Consider the following 17,591-nt stretch of genomic DNA (forward strand, 5'->3'; position numbering starts at 1 on the left):
CTTGGTGTATTTAATCAGGGGTGGTTTTCCCAGCCCTGCCCAGAGCCCAGGCTGGCAGTGCCAGGGGTGACAGAACACCTGAGACCTGGTGGCTGGGGGGAGGGAGGGGACCCCCCAGACCAAGAACTGAGGGTGCTCCAGCTACGGAGGACCAGGCCCTAGGGTCCCTAATATTTGGGAGCTGGGACTTGCGGGTGGGACACCTGGGTAACCAACATGGGTCTGGACGTTAAGGCCTTCCAGAGTTGGGTGATACAACAGCTGGGTTCCTGACACCTGGGGCAACCTAGGGCCGCACAGCCGTCTGACAGTCACTCCCCATCTCTCTGGCCACCTGCTGGCCTTTGCACCCCGCTTTCCCCCTTCCCGGAATCTCCACGTCAGGGTCGCGCGAGGGGCGGGGGGTGGGGTGGGGAAGGCCGCTGGGGTGGGGGCTGGGCTCTTGGGGCCGCCCCCTCCCCTTAACCCCTGCTTTGCCGCAGCTCGCTCAGGCCCCGCCCCCTGACGCCAGCGAGCAGGAAGTCCTGGTTAATAATCAGCCGGCCGGGACAGGTGCGGGACAAGGCCGCACACATCAGAGGTGACCGCGGGGGGAGTGCCTTCCACCCGGCCAGTCACGGTGTCTCAGGGAGGCCGCCCTTGAGGCTGATCTGAGATGGGCGCGCAGTTCAGGGCACCAGCAGGCGAGCAGCAGTCACCGTCTTCCCAGGGACCCTGTTTAGTGCACTTCAGGAGGTAAATGTCCTCGCGCAGTTCCCCCTAGCAATCTGGCCTAATTTTCTCCCTACCCAGCAAGAACTCACAGCTGGTCGGTCCCTTCTGGGAAGCCTCTTTCCACCCCGCCTCGGGGGCACTGTGTCCTCTACCTTCCGGGGATGGGCCAGACGGGAAACCTAATTCCCGAGCTTGGCTGTGGCTACCATGCAAGAGCCATCCCCTTCCCCCGCCCCGCTCCCCGCGTAAGCCTTAGTTCTGGCATCTGGAAAACGGGCTGATGACTAGAAGGCTCGGCCAGCCTTTGTGAAAACAGCCGGTGAGCCCACCTGAGTGAAGGGCGCCACCTGGAGGCTACAACGCGACGTCCTCTCCCTTGCAGGTTCAGTTTAGTCCCAAAGGGGGCGCAGCATCGCACACAACTAAGGGACCAAGAAGGAAAAAACCCATCTTTCGGTTTATTGAAGGAGGAAAAGGGGGTAAGATGGGGGGGGGGGGGGGCAATAAAATGCTTTTGCTTCATTTATAAAGAGCGAGATTTCAGGAGGCCCCTTCTCAAGGAGGAGGGGCCCACCTCTCCCTCAACTACAAGCAGCAGCAAAGCCAAGCCAAGGAGGGGAGAGGGAAACCAGAGGGGTCAGGGGACCCCAAACACCCCCTCGGACAGAAGCTTTCTCCCCCCACCCTCAATGCATCTACCCCAGGGGACCCATCTGGGATAAGGAAGTGGGTATGTACACAGGTGAGGGAGGCACAGGCCTGGGTAGGGGAGGGAATAATTTATCCGCAGCAGCGGTGGGTGGCAAGGGGTGGAGGGGGGCGGGGGTGGATGGGCAGTAGACTGGTGGCAGTGGTGGCCTAGGGGTCCCGTTCTTTCTTAACCTTGATGTCTCCAGCAAGGATGGTGGCGATCTCTCCCTGCATGAAGGCCCAGGGGACAGAGGAGCCCACTAGCGGGCACTTGTCTCCGCTGGGGCAGTAAACCTCTCCAGCAGGGCCCTGAGCCTTGATGAATTCGCGGGAGCAGGGAAAACAAAACTTATGTCCGGGCACTGAGGGGCACTGGACGAAGTGGGTGTCTTCCAGACGTTCCCGGCAGAGAGTGCAGCACAGGGGGGCCCCAGGGGTCGCCCCGGCGCCACTACCACCCCCGCTAACAGCTTCCGCCCCTGCTGTGGGGCTCACTTCTGCCTCACCGTTGCGGGCCACTAGACGATGCTGGGCTGGAGGCGGGGCCGTGGAGGAGGCGGCGGGGCTGGCACCCCCGGCGCGCACAGGGCCCCCACTCCCGGCAGGGTCCTTGGGGGAGTGGCCCAGGGCCTCGGCCACGTTCTTCAGGGCAGCAATGGGGGAGGGCACACCAGGGGTATCAGCGGAGAATGGGCCACCGGGTGCCACCCAGTGCCGCTGCTGCTGCTCCTCTGTGGTCATCTTCCCAGCTGCCTCGCCCTCAGGCTCAGGGGAGGCCTTGCGACGGCGTGGAGTGGGAGCCAGATTCCGGGATGGGGCTCGTGGGGGAGGGCCGCAGAGGGCTGCAGGGGCCGGCTCTGGATACTGCTGGGGCAGGGCCTCCGCGGGAGCTGGCTCGCGGAAGCTGCGGACCCCATCCGTTAGCAGCTCCCCCAGCTGGCGCCATTCCCCAGAGCCGTGCCGGCGTTCATATTCGAGGTACTTGAAGCCTGATGAGGCCAGCGCCTTGCCCGGCTCGCGCAGAGCATCATGAAACATCTGGCGAGCGACGGCCAGGACTCCCGCGTACACGTTGCCAGAACCACAGGGGTATTCGGTGAAGAGCTTCAGCTCGAACTCGTATCCTGGCGGGCGGGCAGTAGCATCGAAGGCGAACACACGTCCCACCAGCCCATGATCCTTCTTGAAACGGACATTGAAAGGGGCGCAGGCGGACAGCGCCAGCAGTTGTTCCCGGACGGCTTTGGGGCGCCCGTGCCATTCCTCTGCCCGGCCCCTCATGGCCTCGTTCAGTTCTGCAAGACAGTCCGCATTCCTCTGTTGCTTCTCCTTCTCGAAATCGGAGCCGAAAGCTGGACGGGCAGGACTCAAGCCGGGTGCCAGCGTCAGGCCTCGGCTTCCCAGGCCAGACACTGCAGCTGCTAGCAGCCCGGGGGGCACCAAGCCGGGCATGGAGCCAAGCAGGGCCCTTCGCGCCCCCTCCGCCACAGCCTCTTCACGGCCCAGCCCATTGGCCAGGCGGGACCCCAGGGTGTACTCCAGGGCGGGCGAGGGCAGGGGGAGGCGGCCCGACGATGTGGCCCTGTCATAGCGGTCCTGGCCGGAGACAGCGCCGCCTGTCCCCGACGGCTGGGGCTGGGCCTGTGGAGGCGGCAACTGAGGGCCCTGTGCGGCGGCGGCAGCCAGGTCCTTAGTGGCCGGGTGCTTGAGGGCCGGGGGCCCAGGCGAACGGCCCTCGGGGAGCACGTGGCTGCGCTTGAGCTGGCGGGCGGCATCAATGAGCAGCTCGATGCGATCCGCACCCTCGAAGTTCACGCATCCGCGGCACACGGCTTCACTGAAGTCCCACACCATGGCCCACGGCATCTTGGGCAGGTCGCACAGGTAGCACCACTGGCGGCGGGACGCCTGCACGGACGCCATAGCCCCCGCACGCGCCCGTTCGGGCTCTCGCCTTCCACCCGCCGCCGCCGCCGTTCGATCCGCGCCGCCGCCGTTTGATTCGCGTCCCCGGGACCGCGCGAGCCACGGCCAGGCCTTTCGCTCGGCCTCCCCGCGGATCCAGGCCCGGCCCCCCTTCCCCGCCCCCTGGGCCCTAAGCCTTTTTCCTCACTCCCGCCTCCTCGAAAAGACTGGCAGAGGCACGTCGGCGCCCCCGCCGGGTCCAGGCTCCGGGCCGCGGCGCACAGCTCGGGCCCCGCGATGGGCCGCGGGCGCCGCCGCCTCGGGCTCCCGCCTCTCCCGCCGCCGCCGCCGCCGCCTCTTTCTGCCCCAGAGGCCGCTTCGCAGGGAAAGTTACATAACGCACCGGCAAAGCCTTCTGGGAAACGTAGTCCCGCCGGGGCCTGTTCTTAAAGGGGACCGCAGGCTGCAGGAGGGTTGGGGCTCGCCACCTCTCCGTGGCGCAACCGTGATTACTCCTCGCCGCGGGGCAGGGAGTTTGGTCGCTCCAAGCAGCTGGAGACAAAGGTTGGGGGCGGGGATGTGATACGAGTAGTGAGAGCCACTGGGGATTCAGAAATTTCGGGAAGTGGACAGGCATCCGGTTTCTTACTCCGACTTGCTGTGCAACTTCAGGCAAGTCTTGCCTTCTCTGAGATTCAGTTCCCCGCCCTTCAAAAGGTGGGCCGGCTACCAGTTACTGAAGGCAGTAGCTCTTGGGACGGGGGCGGAGGGGCCTTAACTGGAAGGTCAGGGTAGGGGGGGACAGAAAGCTGGCGACTCAAGTGTTGGGTAGGGCTGTCCACTTGGCACTTCGTCTTGCCCGTATCTTGGATATCAGACTCTTAACTGGGACAAGCGAAAGCCGGAGAGGAGAGGACTGAAGGTCTCCGCGTCAGTTGCTTTATCTGCCAAAGGGAGTGGTCGAACGCCCCTAACTGTTCCAGTTCCGCCGGCGCGCTCTGGTCTCCAAAGGGTTACACTGTCAGTTTCTGCGCACCCCGCCGAACTTCACTACAATTCCCGAAATGCTCCGCGGGGTGGACAAACCGACGCACTTCCGCCGCCTGAGAGGTTGATCGAGGCCTTCACGATTCCCGCTGTCTGTCCACAACCCACCCCCCCACCTCAATTTCTGGGGTTTCTGAGCGCCGGGTTGAGAGGAGCTCTCGACCTCTACGGCTCACTAATTTGGAAGGAGAAAATGAGGCCAGATAGCAAGAGTTGGATGTGGGGCATAGTTTCTGGGGAGCGCGAGAACCAGACCTCGTTTTTCCAACCTTGAGTGCTTACTACCTGATAGGCAAAAGCAGGCTTTTGGGACCCTCGTGCTTCCCGGCGAAGGAACGCTGCAGGGCATGCTTGGAGAAGGGGCGTGTGGAGGAGAGACAGGTTTCCAGATTCTAACCTACATCAGCCTCTTTTCTCTAGGCCTGGGTCTGTTGTTGTTCAGTCGCTAAGCCTTGTTTGATTCTTTGGCTACCTCATGGATTGTAGGCCGCCAGGCTACTCGAAGTAGGCACGAAGACTGGAGTGGGTTGCCATTTCCTTCTCTAGGGAACCTTCCTGACCCAGACAGGCATCGAACCTACATCTCCTTCATTGGCAGGCAGATTTCTTTACCACTGAGCCATCAGGGAAGCCACCGGGTCTCTGTTGTGCTCCAAGTATCTTAATGACTTGCCAGGGTTGCATTCATTAGCAGTTTTCAAACTAATCAGGGAGTGCCTGCTTCCCCTCCCCTTCATCCCGTTGCAGCCACAGCAGGTCTGTTTCTGTTACCCAAACTTCAGTCTCAGCTGCACAATTTTGTTTACCACTGTTATCATTAACATTTTTCTTGAAGTAAACTCCTATGAAAAAAGGCTATTTACTTCTGCCTTATCCTAAGCAGTATGTGCATAATTACAGGTTTTAAGTACTAGGTTCATTTTTACAAAATAAAACTACATGCATATAGAGCCATTAAAAAGGCCATCTATGTATCATGTAAAATCATATTTGGGTTATTCTTTACTAAATATTAAAGAGAGTAGGATTCAAGAGTTCCAGCCAGACCGGTGAACTGCATTGGGCCCTGACAAATTTAGGGCAAGCCTCTAAACCTTCTCAGGAGAAAATGGAGACTCCTACTTTTCATTGGGTACCTTCAGGTTAAAATGCACATTCATATTAATGCTGAACATGGAGCCTGGCATAAGTTGTTTTTAAGCTTCTTGTTACTTCAAAGACAACCTGTGATGGGCAATGCTGAGGACACTGAGTCAGATAGCTCAGGCCTTGCCCTGACAAGGCTCACCTGGAGGCAGACATTCAATTTAAATGTACTCAAATGATTATTTAACTCCCTTTCTTTTATAACTGCTGGGGGAAGAAAGGAGGTGTCAGGAAAGGCTTTCCTTGAGGGGGTAATATTTGAGCTGTGACCTGAAGGATGAATAGGATGTAGTTGTAGCCGGTAAAGACAGCTAAATCTTTATGCCCACATTACAGATGAGGACAATAAAGGCCTGTAGTTACACAGCTGGCTGGGCAGCAGCAGGGCTTGAACCAGGTCTGAGTCCAGGGTGATGGCTATTACCTACTTAGCTACCAGGTTCTGCAGCCAGTCTGGGAGTAGAAAAGAGAACCAGCTCCTCGACTTCATTAAACTATAGGGGAAGCAGGCTTTAAATAGATAAAGGTATGTGTTCATTTAGGGACCACAGGATGCTGAGGGAAAATCTAAGCAGCAGACCCATCCTAGCCCAGAAAAAGGAATCCAAGATGTCCTCCTAGAGGTCACATTTAGCAGGGGGTGTCTGAAGGATGAAAAAATAGGGTAAGATTTCAACACAGGACTTGATGACTTTAAGGAAAAAAAAAAAAAGTCCAGAAAACTACCAGCCTCCAGCTTCAAGGGGGTGTCACCTGCCCACAGAAAGATGGGGCTGGTATGCTGCTGCTTGTATAGGTGGTGCAATTCCAGGCCTGTCTCAGGCAGAGCCCCAAGTAATTGTATTAAAAAATAAGTTTATTGATATCTAGTCACCACTGCGGAGAACAGAGCGGGTTAAGCTCTGGAGGTCAGAGACCTGCAGTGGGAGGCAGAAGGCTCAACCTCCATCTCCCCAGTGAGAACTCCACCCCCTCCTCCCTAGGGTATAAACTGCAGTCTCCTCTTCATCCTGATTTGTCTTGCAGCCCCCACCCCCTCCAAAGTCTGGGTTGGGGAGGTGGGTCAGTTCTCTTCAAGTCAAGGCCAGGAGTTGTTAGGGGCGGGGGGCGGGGGTGTGGGGTAGTGCAGGTTTCCCTCCGCAACCCACCATATTATTATGTTATATAATAAATAACATAAAATCCATGGCTTAGAAGTCGGGGTTGGGGGAAGCAGCCAGGCAGACAGCGCTGTACTGGAGAAAGGGCTGGGGGGCCCATCCAGGAGGCCTCCCTGCCATAGAATCAGGCACTAACTAGTACAGGGGTGGGGTGCTCGTGCCCCTGCAGCAGGGAGCCGGGGTGCAGCTGGGAAGGGAAGGTGCATTGCCCTCCTCCACAGGGCTAAGGTTGGGGAGGAGGTGCAGGCAAAAGGTGCGTAGACAAGCTCAAACCCCATGGCAGATTTCAGGGAGATTTCCATCGCCCCCGCCTCTTCCGTGTAGGGAAACTTTTCCTCCTTTTGTGTGGGGGGGAGTCATGGGGTGGGAGAGGGGCAGGGGGCGGCCGGGGGGCCCCCTCCTCGCTCCTCGGGGCAATGATCACCCCCCTGGCTGCCACCACCGCCCCATCCACCACGGCCGTCACCACAGACACCGGCTCTGGGGTGACCTCCACCTTAGGGGAGGGTGGGGGCAAGATGGGCCTGGGGGGTGGGGGCGGGGGCGGGGGCAGAGGTGGGGGCAGTGGGTCAGCGGGGGTTCCTGGCAGAAGGGGCAGCAGGGCACTGAGGGCCTCGCTCAGTTTGGCCAGTCCCTGGCGCAGGGTGCCCGCCAGCTCCCGGATGGCATTGGCAGTCTCCTGCTGAGCCCGCAGGAAGTCCAGGGAGGGGTCTGGGGCCGAGGGCGGAGGCAGCGGAGGGGGTGGGGGGCTGGGGGGCGAGAGTGCCACTTGGGCTTGCTGCGGTGGCTGGGGGGGTGGGGGTGGTGGCGGCGGTGGTGGAGGGGCTGGGGGCGGTGGAGACAAGGCCAGGCGGGGCAACTGGACGGTCTGCAGGGCTGGAGGGGGCGAGGACTCACGCTCCTTGGGTGGCTGGCAGCCCCCTTCCTGGGGATTGCAGGAGGCTCTGGCCCAAGGCTCTGGGCTGCTGGAGCCCCCTTTGCTGTGGGCTGGTGTGTCTGTGGAGAGAGAGATGTAGGTAAGATGGGCGGGACCTGTAACGCTGTCATGATTTCCCCTTTCCACCTCCCACCCAGCCTGGCCCCAAAGTCAGCTTTTGAAAACCTAAGTTGGATCATGCCTTGGAGCAGAAGCCCCATGACCCAGGGGGGAGAAACAATATATTTAACAATAACCTGGTGGCCGATACCAGCCTTAATGACTCAACAGGAGACCTCCAAGACTCAGTTTCCATTAAGGCTGGCATCGGCCACCAGGTTATTGTTAAATACAGTGTTTCTCCCCCCTGGGTCATTCAGAGTAAGAACCAACATTCTAGAAGGCTCTGAGCTATCCAGACAGAACCATCTCTGGCCACATCCCTGGATCCTGGGGAGAAGGGAGTGGGTAGGAGGGCCTGGAAGAAAGGAGAGGTGGCTGGAGCAGGAGAGGGGGACTTCTGGAGGAATAGGGGGTCTCTCCAACCAGGATGGCAGGATGGCAGTCTTAACTCTGGCCTGTGCCAGGTCAGCTGCAAGCCTGCGGGGCTTCCTCCACCTCTTCCCACCTGGGATGTCATTCACGCTCGTGGACATAAGAGTCTGCATGCACAGGCTCCCAGATTTCCCGAACCTCTCTCTCCAGCTGTGTACTCGCATATCCCCTCCAATAATCTCATCCAATAATGTCTCCAACTCACTTGCCGGATCTGAGCTCCTGGTTCTCCCCTATACCTGCTCCTCCCTCAGCCACCCCCATCTCAGATGATGGCAGCTCCATCCTTCTAGCTGCTTGGGACGAAGTCAAAAGGTCACTCTTTCTCTTTCCCAAGACACCACTCGTGTACAAATAACCATTTGTTCAACATCTGTCTAGCTCCATGATGCCCATCCTGGTCCAACTGCCATCATCTCCTGACCTGGGACTATTCACTGGGCTCCCAGCCCCACCTCCACCCCTGAAGAGTCTGTTTCTCTACCAGAAGCCCTCAAGGGTCCAACTAAAATACAGGACAGTTATGCTACAGGAAAGTAGCTACTCACAAAGGACCTCATTATCATTCATTGACATGGAATGTCCAAAATGGACAATCTTATAGACACAGAAAGTGGATTAGTGGTTGCCCAGGGCTGGGCAGAGATGGAGGGACATAGCGGGGTTGATGGCTAAGAGGTATAGGGTTCCTTTTTGGAGTGATGAAAGTTTCTAAAATGGACTGTAGGGATGGTTGTGCAAGTCTGTGAATATACTAAAAGCCCCTGAATTGTACACTTATTAAATCAGTGGGTTTATGGTCTGAAAATTCTCCCTCAATAAAGGTACAAGTGAGATCTGTCTTTTGTCTGCTCAAAACCCTCCTGTGGCTATTTTTCACAGTAAAAGCAAAGTTCTTAGGTCCCCACAATCTGCCTCCGTTGCCTCCCTAACCTCACGTCTCACTCCTTCTCTCTCTCGTTCATTTGGTTCCAGCCACATTGACCTCCGTGTAGGTCCTCATACACTTTTTGTTTGTTTGTTTAAATTTTGGCCACACTGGGTGGCATGTGGGATCTTAGTATCCCAACTAGGGATCAAACCCGTGCTCCCTGCAGTGGAAGTGTGGAGTCCCAACTGCTGGACCGCCAGCTAAGTCCCAGATCCTTATACACTGTAGACCCACTCCTGCCCCAGGGCCTTTGCACTTGCTTCTCAGTCAGCCTGGAAAAGATCTTTCCCCAGTCACCTGCCAGGCTCCCTCCCTCACCTCCTTAGGCTTCTGCTCAAACTTGGTCTTCTTGGGAAGAACATCACAACCCTCTGTCTGAAGCAGCTCTGTCCTTTTCTCTCTCCTAACCCTCCCTGATTTGTTTTATAGCACTTATCTCCACCTGGCATGGGATCGCTCTGTGTTTGTGGTCTGTCTCCTCCTCCTTATGTCAGCTCCATCAGGCAGGGCTTTGTTTTGTTCACTGCTGTTTACCCAGCGCCTAGAACAATGTCCAGCACAAAATTTTGTCTTTAATGAGAAAAGTACCGGGGCTTCCTAGGAGTCAGCACTGACTGGGCACCAGGCCCCAAGTCCTGGTAGCAACCCTCCCACAGCTCCCAGCACCCAAGGGGGACAGTCCAAGACTTGCTCTAGGGCTATAAGGTCTCAGCTTTTGCCCCTTTCTATTCCTCTTCTTTGCCTCAACCCCAGTGTACATACTGTTCCCTCCACCAGGATCACCACCCCCTCCATCCTCTTAGGTCAGGCAGCCTGGACAGGTGGGAGAGGCTGGCAGAGCACCAATAACCAGAGCTAAAGGTGGTTGGACATCTTCCTGGCCAGCCCTGAGTAAAGTGGCTAAGTTCTCCTCTTATGTTATTTCACTGAGTCCTTCCAGCCAATCACTGGGGTAGGTGCTATCATTATTAGCCCATTTTACAGATGAGCTGACTTGAGGCCCAGAGAGGTGTCACAGAGCTGGGAAAAGAGGGCTTTGAACCTAGGTAGGTTTCAGAGCCTATGCTTTTAACCATTCCTTGGGCCGGCGCTACGGGATCCATGATGGCAAGTCTTCTTCATAAAGCACATGGGAATTGCAGCCACTTGGAAATAATATATGACTTTTTTAGTCTAGTAAAGGAAGAGCTTCCTAGACTTTTCTAGTCTAGAAAGATCCCCTGGAGGAGGGCATGGCAACCCACTCACTATTCTTGGCTGGAGAAGCCCATGGACAGAGGAGCCTGGCAGGTTACAGTCCATAGGGTCACACAGAGTCAGACACGACTGAAGTGACTGAGCACAAGCACAAAAATAACAGAAAGGGGCCCAGCCTTCACGCTCACAGGGGTTATGGGAGGACCACTAGGAGAGTTAAAAATCAGAGTTATTTGCAACCTTTGGGCCTCAGTTTCCCCACCTGTAAATGGATGCCTGTGAACACAGGACCAAGTAATCCTATAACAGAACATCTCCCCAAGGGTGGTTACAGATGTTAAGTGAATCACCATGGGTACATGGCGTAGGCCAGTGCCTGGCACAGTTAAGGTCTCAATGTTGTTACTGTTACTGCTCTTCCATTCAAATATTAGGTCACAAGATAAACGATCCTTATCTGACCTTCCAGTGTCAGAAAAGATTCCTCAGGCTGCCCCAGGCCCTGCTCCTGTCCTTTAGTCAGAGCAGTTCCTCTTTTCAGAGTTTCACACAGTGGGTAATCTCTGTGTGAGATTCTAATCAAGGATACTTTAGGCACATACCTGCCTCAGGGCCTTTGCACCTGCTGTTCCCTCCAGCTGGAGTACTCTTCCTCCAGATAGCCACTTGGTCCAGTCTCTATTCAGGTCTCTGCTCAAATTTCACCTCCAGAGAAGCCCTTCCTGACTCCTGTCTACAGCAGCCACCCCCCTCCCATTACTCACTATCCTCCTAACATGCTTTGTTTTGCCTCTTTTACCACTTCTTCGTGTAATCTGAGGGTTTGCTTTGAGGGTTACTTGTCTGTGGTTTGTCTACTATAGCTAGAATGTCAGTTTCATATGGAAAGGAAAATTGTCTTTTTCTCCCTAGTGTTCGCAGCACCTACCATGGTGCCTGTTGAATGAATGAATGAATGGAGGGGTTGCACAGCTTTTGACGTAATAAGTTTGCCATCTTTGTGCTGGTTCAATGGGGCCATTTCATAGAAACACTGACGTTTGCTTCATACTGAGGACGAGGGTCCCAAGTGATGGTGTCTTTCTCCTGCTTAAGACACTGTCTGCCTCCCAGATGCCGTCAAGATAAAATCCAAAGTCCTGACCTTTATGTACAAACCATGTGTGATCCAGTTCCTGCACACTCATTAACTCTCAGTCAATATTAATTGTCATTTTGTGTGTTGTTGTTGTGGGCTTCCCAGGTGGCTCAGCAGTAAAGAATCTGCCTGCAATGCAGGAGCCATGGGTTTGATCCCTGGGTCAGGAAGATTCCCTGGAGAAGGAAATGGCAACCCACTCCAGTGTTCTTGCCTGGGAAATCTCATGGACAGAGGAGCCTGGCAGGCTATAGTCCATGGAGTTGCCAAAGAGTTGGACTTGAATTAGCAACAAAGAAAAAAAAAACAATATGCATAAACAACATGTGTGTGTGTATATATATATATATATACACACACACACACGGTATATATTATATCAGGCCGTCTAGTCCAGTGCATAAGTTAAGTTCACGGACTTAACTTGAGTTGGACACAACCTGTATTCAAGTTCTTACTGCTTACTTGCTGTCTGATCTTGGGTGAGTGAATGCACCTCTTGAAATTATAATACATGATCCTGAGATGCCTTGTTGGATCACACGTCCCCTCTTTCTCTAAACCCTTCAGTGGCTCCCCACAGTACTTAAGATAAAACTGAACTCCTTATTTCAGCTTAAAAGAACTGCATGGTTTGACCTTTGCTGACTTCTCTGGCCTCATCTCAAAAATATGTTCTTTCTTCCTTCCTCTCCTCTCAGAAGGCAACATCTCTGTTTCCTAAAGTGGCCAAACTCTCTTGCCTCCAAACTATTGTACATGCTCTTCCTTCTTCTGGAACACTTTTCCAGCTCTTCTTCATTCTCACTCTGTATCGCAAGTCTGATGCCTCCTACTCCGGGAAGCCCTCCCTGACTGCCCAGGCTGGATCAGGTGCCCCCATTAGAACTCCCACCACCCAGCCCTGCCTGCTCTGAGTCATCACGGTCTATGCATGGATCTGTCTCCCCCACTGAACTGTGAGTCCAGAAGGGCAGACCCGAGGATGTCTCAGTCACACCTCTGTCCCCAACCCTTGGGGGCAGTTGCCTGGGGAATAGCTGTAGAAGAAATAATTATCCAGAGTCAAGGCTGCATGGGAAGTTTTGTACTCCACTCTCCTGGGTTCCTCTACTCTGGGCATGACCTTGGGAAAATTAGCAAACCTCCCTGAGTTTTTGATTTACAAAATGGTAAAACAGTTCCTACTTAACAGTGTTGGTAATTGTATCAGGAACTAACAAGGAGGCAATGTGCTAAGCAATTTACACATATTAGCCCATTTAATTTGCCCAGCAGCCCTGTGAGGTGGGGACAATCTTTTATTCCCATTTCACAGATGCAGAAACTGATGAGCAGTAACTTATCCCAAATGACACGGCTGAGTGGCGAAGTAGTAAGTGGAGCCCAAACTGTCTGCCTCCGGAGTCACTCCCTACACTACAATTATAGTGAAAATCGTGGGCGAGCTGATGATCCCAGCTGTGGATTTCTGGAGCCAGATCTCCTAGGTCTGGGTTCCATTCTTGTCTCTGACAGTCGCTACACCTTTCTGAACCTCAGTCTCTACAGGTGTAAAATGGGGATTATAGCAGCATGCCCTTTACATGGTTGTAGTGAGGATCTGAAGCGCCATAGAAAGGGCTCGGAACAGCGCCAGACACAAAGTAGAATTTGGTTGCTTTTGCTAAGGTGATGCTGAAGGAACTCACCCGCGCGTCGATCCTCCCTGCGATCCTCAGACAGCACATAGCGTTGGGCGCAGGCACTCGGGGCTGGCGGCTGTGAGGAGGCAGCCGCGGGGGGCTGTTCGGCCCCCGCACTAGCTCCTGATCCCGCCACACCCGGTCCCAGGATGGCAAAAATGGTCTCCTCCTCAGCGGAGAAAGCGTCCTCGGCGGCAGGCCCGGCGCCCTGCGTGGAGTGCGGCACGCGGGCCAGCTTCTCTTTGGTGCGGCGCTTGAAGTCGTTCCAGCGCTTCTGCACCTCCTGGCCCGTGCGCTTCCAGCTGGTGATGCCGTTGATCTTGGCGGCGATGCCGTCCCACACTCGCCGCCGCTCGGCCACGCTCACCCGACGGCTCTGAGCGCCGTAGAGCTGCGGGTAGTGGGCGCGCACCTCGCGGATCAGGATCTGGTTCTCTTCGAACGAGAAGCGCGGCTTGCGCAGCCGGGTGGTCTCTTCCGCTTCGCCCGCCGCCGCCGAGGCCATGGCGCCCCCCGACGCCGCCGTCCGGCCGCCTGGCGCATGGGGGGCGCCGGCGCTGCGGGCACAGGGCGCATGGGGCTGGCAAGGGGTTCAGCGGCCCCGCGCCTCCCGCCCCACCCCTGCCGCCCCGACACCGGCTCCCGGGTCCCTGGGGACAGGGTTGGGGGCGGAGGGCAGACGGAGGAGACGGGCCGCGGGGGGCCGTCAGAGTGCCTAAGAATAGATGACACCGACTGAGCGCTCGTCTCGTGCCAGGCGCGGCGCAAAGTGCCAGGCCAGGGAGTTGATGAAAATGGGGGGAGGGTCTGGAGGAGTGGAGGGAAATGAGGAAGAGCGGAAGAAGAGGGGGTGTCTGCGGCAGTTAGAGGAGAACTGGGTACATAGAAGAGTGGGAAATGCAAGGAGAATGGGAGTGTCTCGGAGGTCGATGAAACACGAGAGTGATGGGGATTAGAAGATCCTCAAAAGGAGATGCAGCAAGAAGGGGGAGAACTGGATCAGTGGAGCGCTCTGGGGGTTCGGGGGCAATCGGACGTCTGCAAGACCAGTAATAGAAGTGGTCCTTAGAAGGGCAGTCCAGAAATAATGGTGAGTTGGGGGCTCCTAAAACAGTGGAGGAGCCGGGAATATAAACTCTTAGGGATTAGGGTCTGCGGGGATTGTGGGGGCTCTGGGGATTGCCACGAATCAAGGGGAGCCCTGAGGGTTATGGGGGTGCGGGATTGGCTCGCGGGGCAACGGGGGCTAGGGGAGACTCCAGGAAGAGTGAGGGTCACGGAGGGTGGGGACCGAGTCGAGCCGCGGATCACTCACCGGCGCCGCCGCAGCCCCCGCCTGCCCGTCGGTCAAGGCTCGGGCTTCTGCGGCCTCTTCCCTCCCCCTGCCGGCTCTCTCCCTCCCCTTCTGGGCCCCGCCCCCGGCGGCCCCGCGAGCCAAGGCGCAGGCGCACCTAGCGCCGGTCGGTCCCCCAACGCCCTTAGTTGGGTTTCTCTCCCCCCGCCCTAGCGCAAGCGCAGAATTGCCCTCCACCGGCCTCCGTCAGCGGGCTGCAGTTGCGCAGGCGCAAGGTTAGCGCGGCGCTCCTTTCCCTAGCTCCCTGATACCACCAGAGCGCACGCGCAAAACCCTCGTACGCATGCGTGCCTCTCTCCACGCTCGCCTTGGTACCCAGACTCTGTCTCCTGCGCAGGCGTAGCAATCTTTGGAGGATCAGGGAGGGACCGTGGAGAGCGATGGGACTGCACAGCTTCTCGGACAATCTTCCAGCCCACTCAACCCTCTGACTTTGTCTGTGTGTCTCTTAGAGAAAGGGGAGGGAGATGGTGCTGGTAGCGCTTCGTTTCCATGACAACTGCGTGGGTGGGGTGGGGAGCGTCAGAAAACTAGGTTTGGAGCCTCATATACCCGTCCGTGCGCGGGGCTGCTAAAAATCTGCAAACCATCTATTACCCGTAGGGGCGGGGCACCCAGGGGATATTCCGCCGCAGGCGGGTGCAGTAACCATAGTAACTCATCTACCTTCAAGCCCTGCCTGGGGGGACCCTGTCCACTTACGTCACGACTGACACGCGGGGAGGGAGATCAGAGTGAGAGCTTCTTGGCTGGTAAGGGGTGATCCCGGCACAGACATGACTTTAAGTACATGCGTGGAGGCAGAAATGAAGCTAGAACACGGGTTCTAGCTGGGAGGCAGGATGCTGGAGTTAAGTCCACGCCGAGAAATTTGTAGCTTACATCCTGCTGGAGTCCTCAAGGTCATTCAACAAACAGTGTTTCATTGATCATTCAAACAAATGTTTATTGAGCGCCTGCACAATTCTAGGTGCAGTGAATACAAATGACAAATTTTATACCTTCATGGAGTTCACTTTTTACTGGAGAGAGTGAGACAATTAGCAAAATAAAATATATAAGTGAAAAAGTGGTAAGTACTATGAAATAAATAGAAGTGGGCAAAGGGGTTGGGCAGTGTGGTGTGCATGTGTGTGTCTGTCTGTAATTTTAAAATAAGGTGGTTGGGGGAGGCCTCTCTGAGAAGGTGACATTTGAGTAGATACATGAAGGAGGTGAGGGGACAAGTGCAGTCAGAGGTAAGACTATAGCAGGAGGCTAGTGGACTGGAGAGGAGAGAGCCAGCAGGTAGGGTAGGGTGAGGAGACAGAGGTTTTCAGGGCCTTGTGGGTCACTGTAACGACTTTGGGTTTTACAGGAGGTGAGAGCCATGAGCAGAGGAAGGACATGATCTGACTGGTGTTAATAGTAGAAACTGACTTTAGGGAGCATGAGTGGAAGCTGAGGCCCCATGAAGAGGTAGTGGCTCAGGTGAGAGGTAGTAGTGGCTCCAACCAAGGCAGTAGCTGCTAGGGTGAGCAGAAGTGGAATTGGGTAGAGGAAGTGAAAGAGGAGTTGAGGATGACTCTAGTGTCTTTGGCCTGAGTAACGGAAGGATGGAGCTACCAGAAGCAAAGACTGGCAAAGGGCTACAAGAGGATTAAGAGTTTAAGTGTGCCCAAGTTGAATATCAGGTTGGCAGTTGAATATTTGAGTCTGGACTTCAGGGGAGAGGTTCAGTCTTGAGACAGGAATTTAGGAGTTGTCAGTGAATAATGACATTTAAGACTGGGAGAGGTTGGCGAAGGAACAAGTGTAGATAGAAAAGAAGTCCATGGCCTTAAGGCTGGGCACTCAGATGTAGAGGGCTGGGATCAGCCAAGAAGACTGAGGAAGAGCAGTCAGGGAGTGAAAGGAGATCCAGGGTGGTCTGCTGTCCTGGAGGCCGAGTGAGAAGTGCAAATAGAGGGTTTTATGGTTCAGTCGCTAAGTCTTGTCCAATTCTTTGCAACCTGATGGGGCTGTAGCCCACCACGCTCCTGTGTCCATGGAATTTCCTAGGCAAGAATACTGGAGTGGGTTGCCATTTCCTTCTCCAGGGTATCTTCCTGACCCAGGGATCGAACCTGTGTCTCCTGCACTGGCAGGCAGGCAGATTCTTTACCACTGAGCCACCTAGGAAGTCCAAGCAAGGAGGGAAGGGTTAACGAGGCCAAATGCTGCCTAGAAGCCAAGTTCAATGAAGTCTGAGAAGCGATCGCTGGGGCTGGTGACACAGAATTCATCAGTAATCCTGGAAAGGGCAATTTTGGAGGTGTGGTGGGGGCAGGAGCTTAATTGGGTGAGTTCAAAGAGAGGTTATAGAGAGAGCCAGTGTAGATGATCCTTTCTAGAGAGGAAATGGAGTGGTATCTGGAAGGAGGCTCAGGATCTCAAGAGGTTTATTTAAGATGGGAGATGTCGCGGTATGTTTGTGTGCCTATGGGGTGATCCAGAGAAGGGGAGATTGATGCTCTGGAGGAGAGAATCACAGCCTCATGTCCTTGAGTGTGCACGATGGGTGGGACTCCGGCCACAAGTAGGGGTTGGTCTAAGGGGCCTGGGCTGTGCGGCCACAATAAACGGGGAGGGGCTATATGGGCACGGAGACAGGCAGGTGTTGATGTAGTGTCAACAGTGTTGGGAACATGTTCTCTCCTGGTTCCTTCTGTTGTCTCAGTAGCGTGGGAAGGAAGGTCAGGGGTGAAAAGGAGGTGCTGAAGTTCTCGGAGAGAGAGGAGAAAGCATGAAATAGTGAATGGCCTGGGAAATGGAGACAAATAGAACCAGTTACTTGAGGTCATTGGATATAAAAGTGTTGAGTCCCCATGATTGTGTGTTCTTCTCTGTTCATATTTTTTTCTGAGGGGGTACAGGCGCAGAGTGGGGTGGCAAGCTGACTTTCACCAGGGCTGGGTTTAGATGAGGTCCCACCATGTGCCCCATGAAGGATCCATGAATCAGAGGCAGCCCATGCAAGGACCTTATGAGCAACATTAAGGAGCTTGAATGAGTCAGGATGGGCAGGGTGTGATGTGTGCGTTGGAAAGAACCCCGCCGTGGTGTGGAAGGTGGGTGGGAGAGGATGAGATTATTGGCCAGAGTAAAGGGAGAAGTCGGTGGGGGGAGGGCAAA

At 55.5% G+C, this 17,591-nt stretch overlaps 2 protein-coding genes across 2 annotated transcripts; both read right to left on the bottom strand.

Moving 5' to 3' along the window:
* Positions 1-1,126: 1,126 nt before the first annotated feature.
* Positions 1,127-6,251, bottom strand: IRF2BP1 (interferon regulatory factor 2 binding protein 1). The gene has a single exon (XM_024979168.2). It carries the CDS (start codon positions 3,325-3,327, stop codon positions 1,573-1,575), a length of 1,755 nt encoding a protein of 584 aa, XP_024834936.1. The 5' UTR covers positions 3,328-6,251; the 3' UTR covers positions 1,127-1,572.
* Positions 6,252-6,340: 89 nt separating this feature from the next.
* MYPOP (Myb related transcription factor, partner of profilin) lies at positions 6,341-14,450 on the bottom strand. The gene is made up of 3 exons (XM_059877081.1): positions 14,400-14,450; positions 13,091-13,641; positions 6,341-7,658 (listed from the first exon to the last, which is right to left on the bottom strand). The coding sequence occupies exons 2-3, from the start codon at positions 13,587-13,589 to the stop codon at positions 6,949-6,951; spliced, it is 1,209 nt and encodes a 402-aa protein (XP_059733064.1). The 5' UTR covers positions 13,590-13,641; positions 14,400-14,450; the 3' UTR covers positions 6,341-6,948.
* Between the last annotated feature and the right edge of the window lie 3,141 nt (positions 14,451-17,591).

This window comes from Bos taurus, chromosome 18, assembly GCF_002263795.3.
Source record: "Bos taurus isolate L1 Dominette 01449 registration number 42190680 breed Hereford chromosome 18, ARS-UCD2.0, whole genome shotgun sequence".
In the NCBI taxonomy this organism is placed as follows: Eukaryota; Metazoa; Chordata; class Mammalia; order Artiodactyla; family Bovidae; genus Bos; species Bos taurus.

What these genes read in the sequence shown, in the direction of transcription:
- IRF2BP1 (XM_024979168.2), bottom strand. Translation starts at nt 3,327, where the DNA reads ATGGCGTCCGTGCAGGCGTCCCGCCGCCAGTGGTGCTACCTGTGCGAC.
- MYPOP (XM_059877081.1), bottom strand. Translation starts at nt 13,589, where the DNA reads ATGGCCTCGGCGGCGGCGGGCGAAGCGGAAGAGACCACCCGGCTGCGC. An exon ending in CAGGGAGGATCGACGCGCGG is followed by an intron (nt 7,659 to 13,090) that starts GTGAGTTCCTTC and finishes CTCTCTCCACAG; the next exon opens with ACACACCAGCCCACAGCAAA.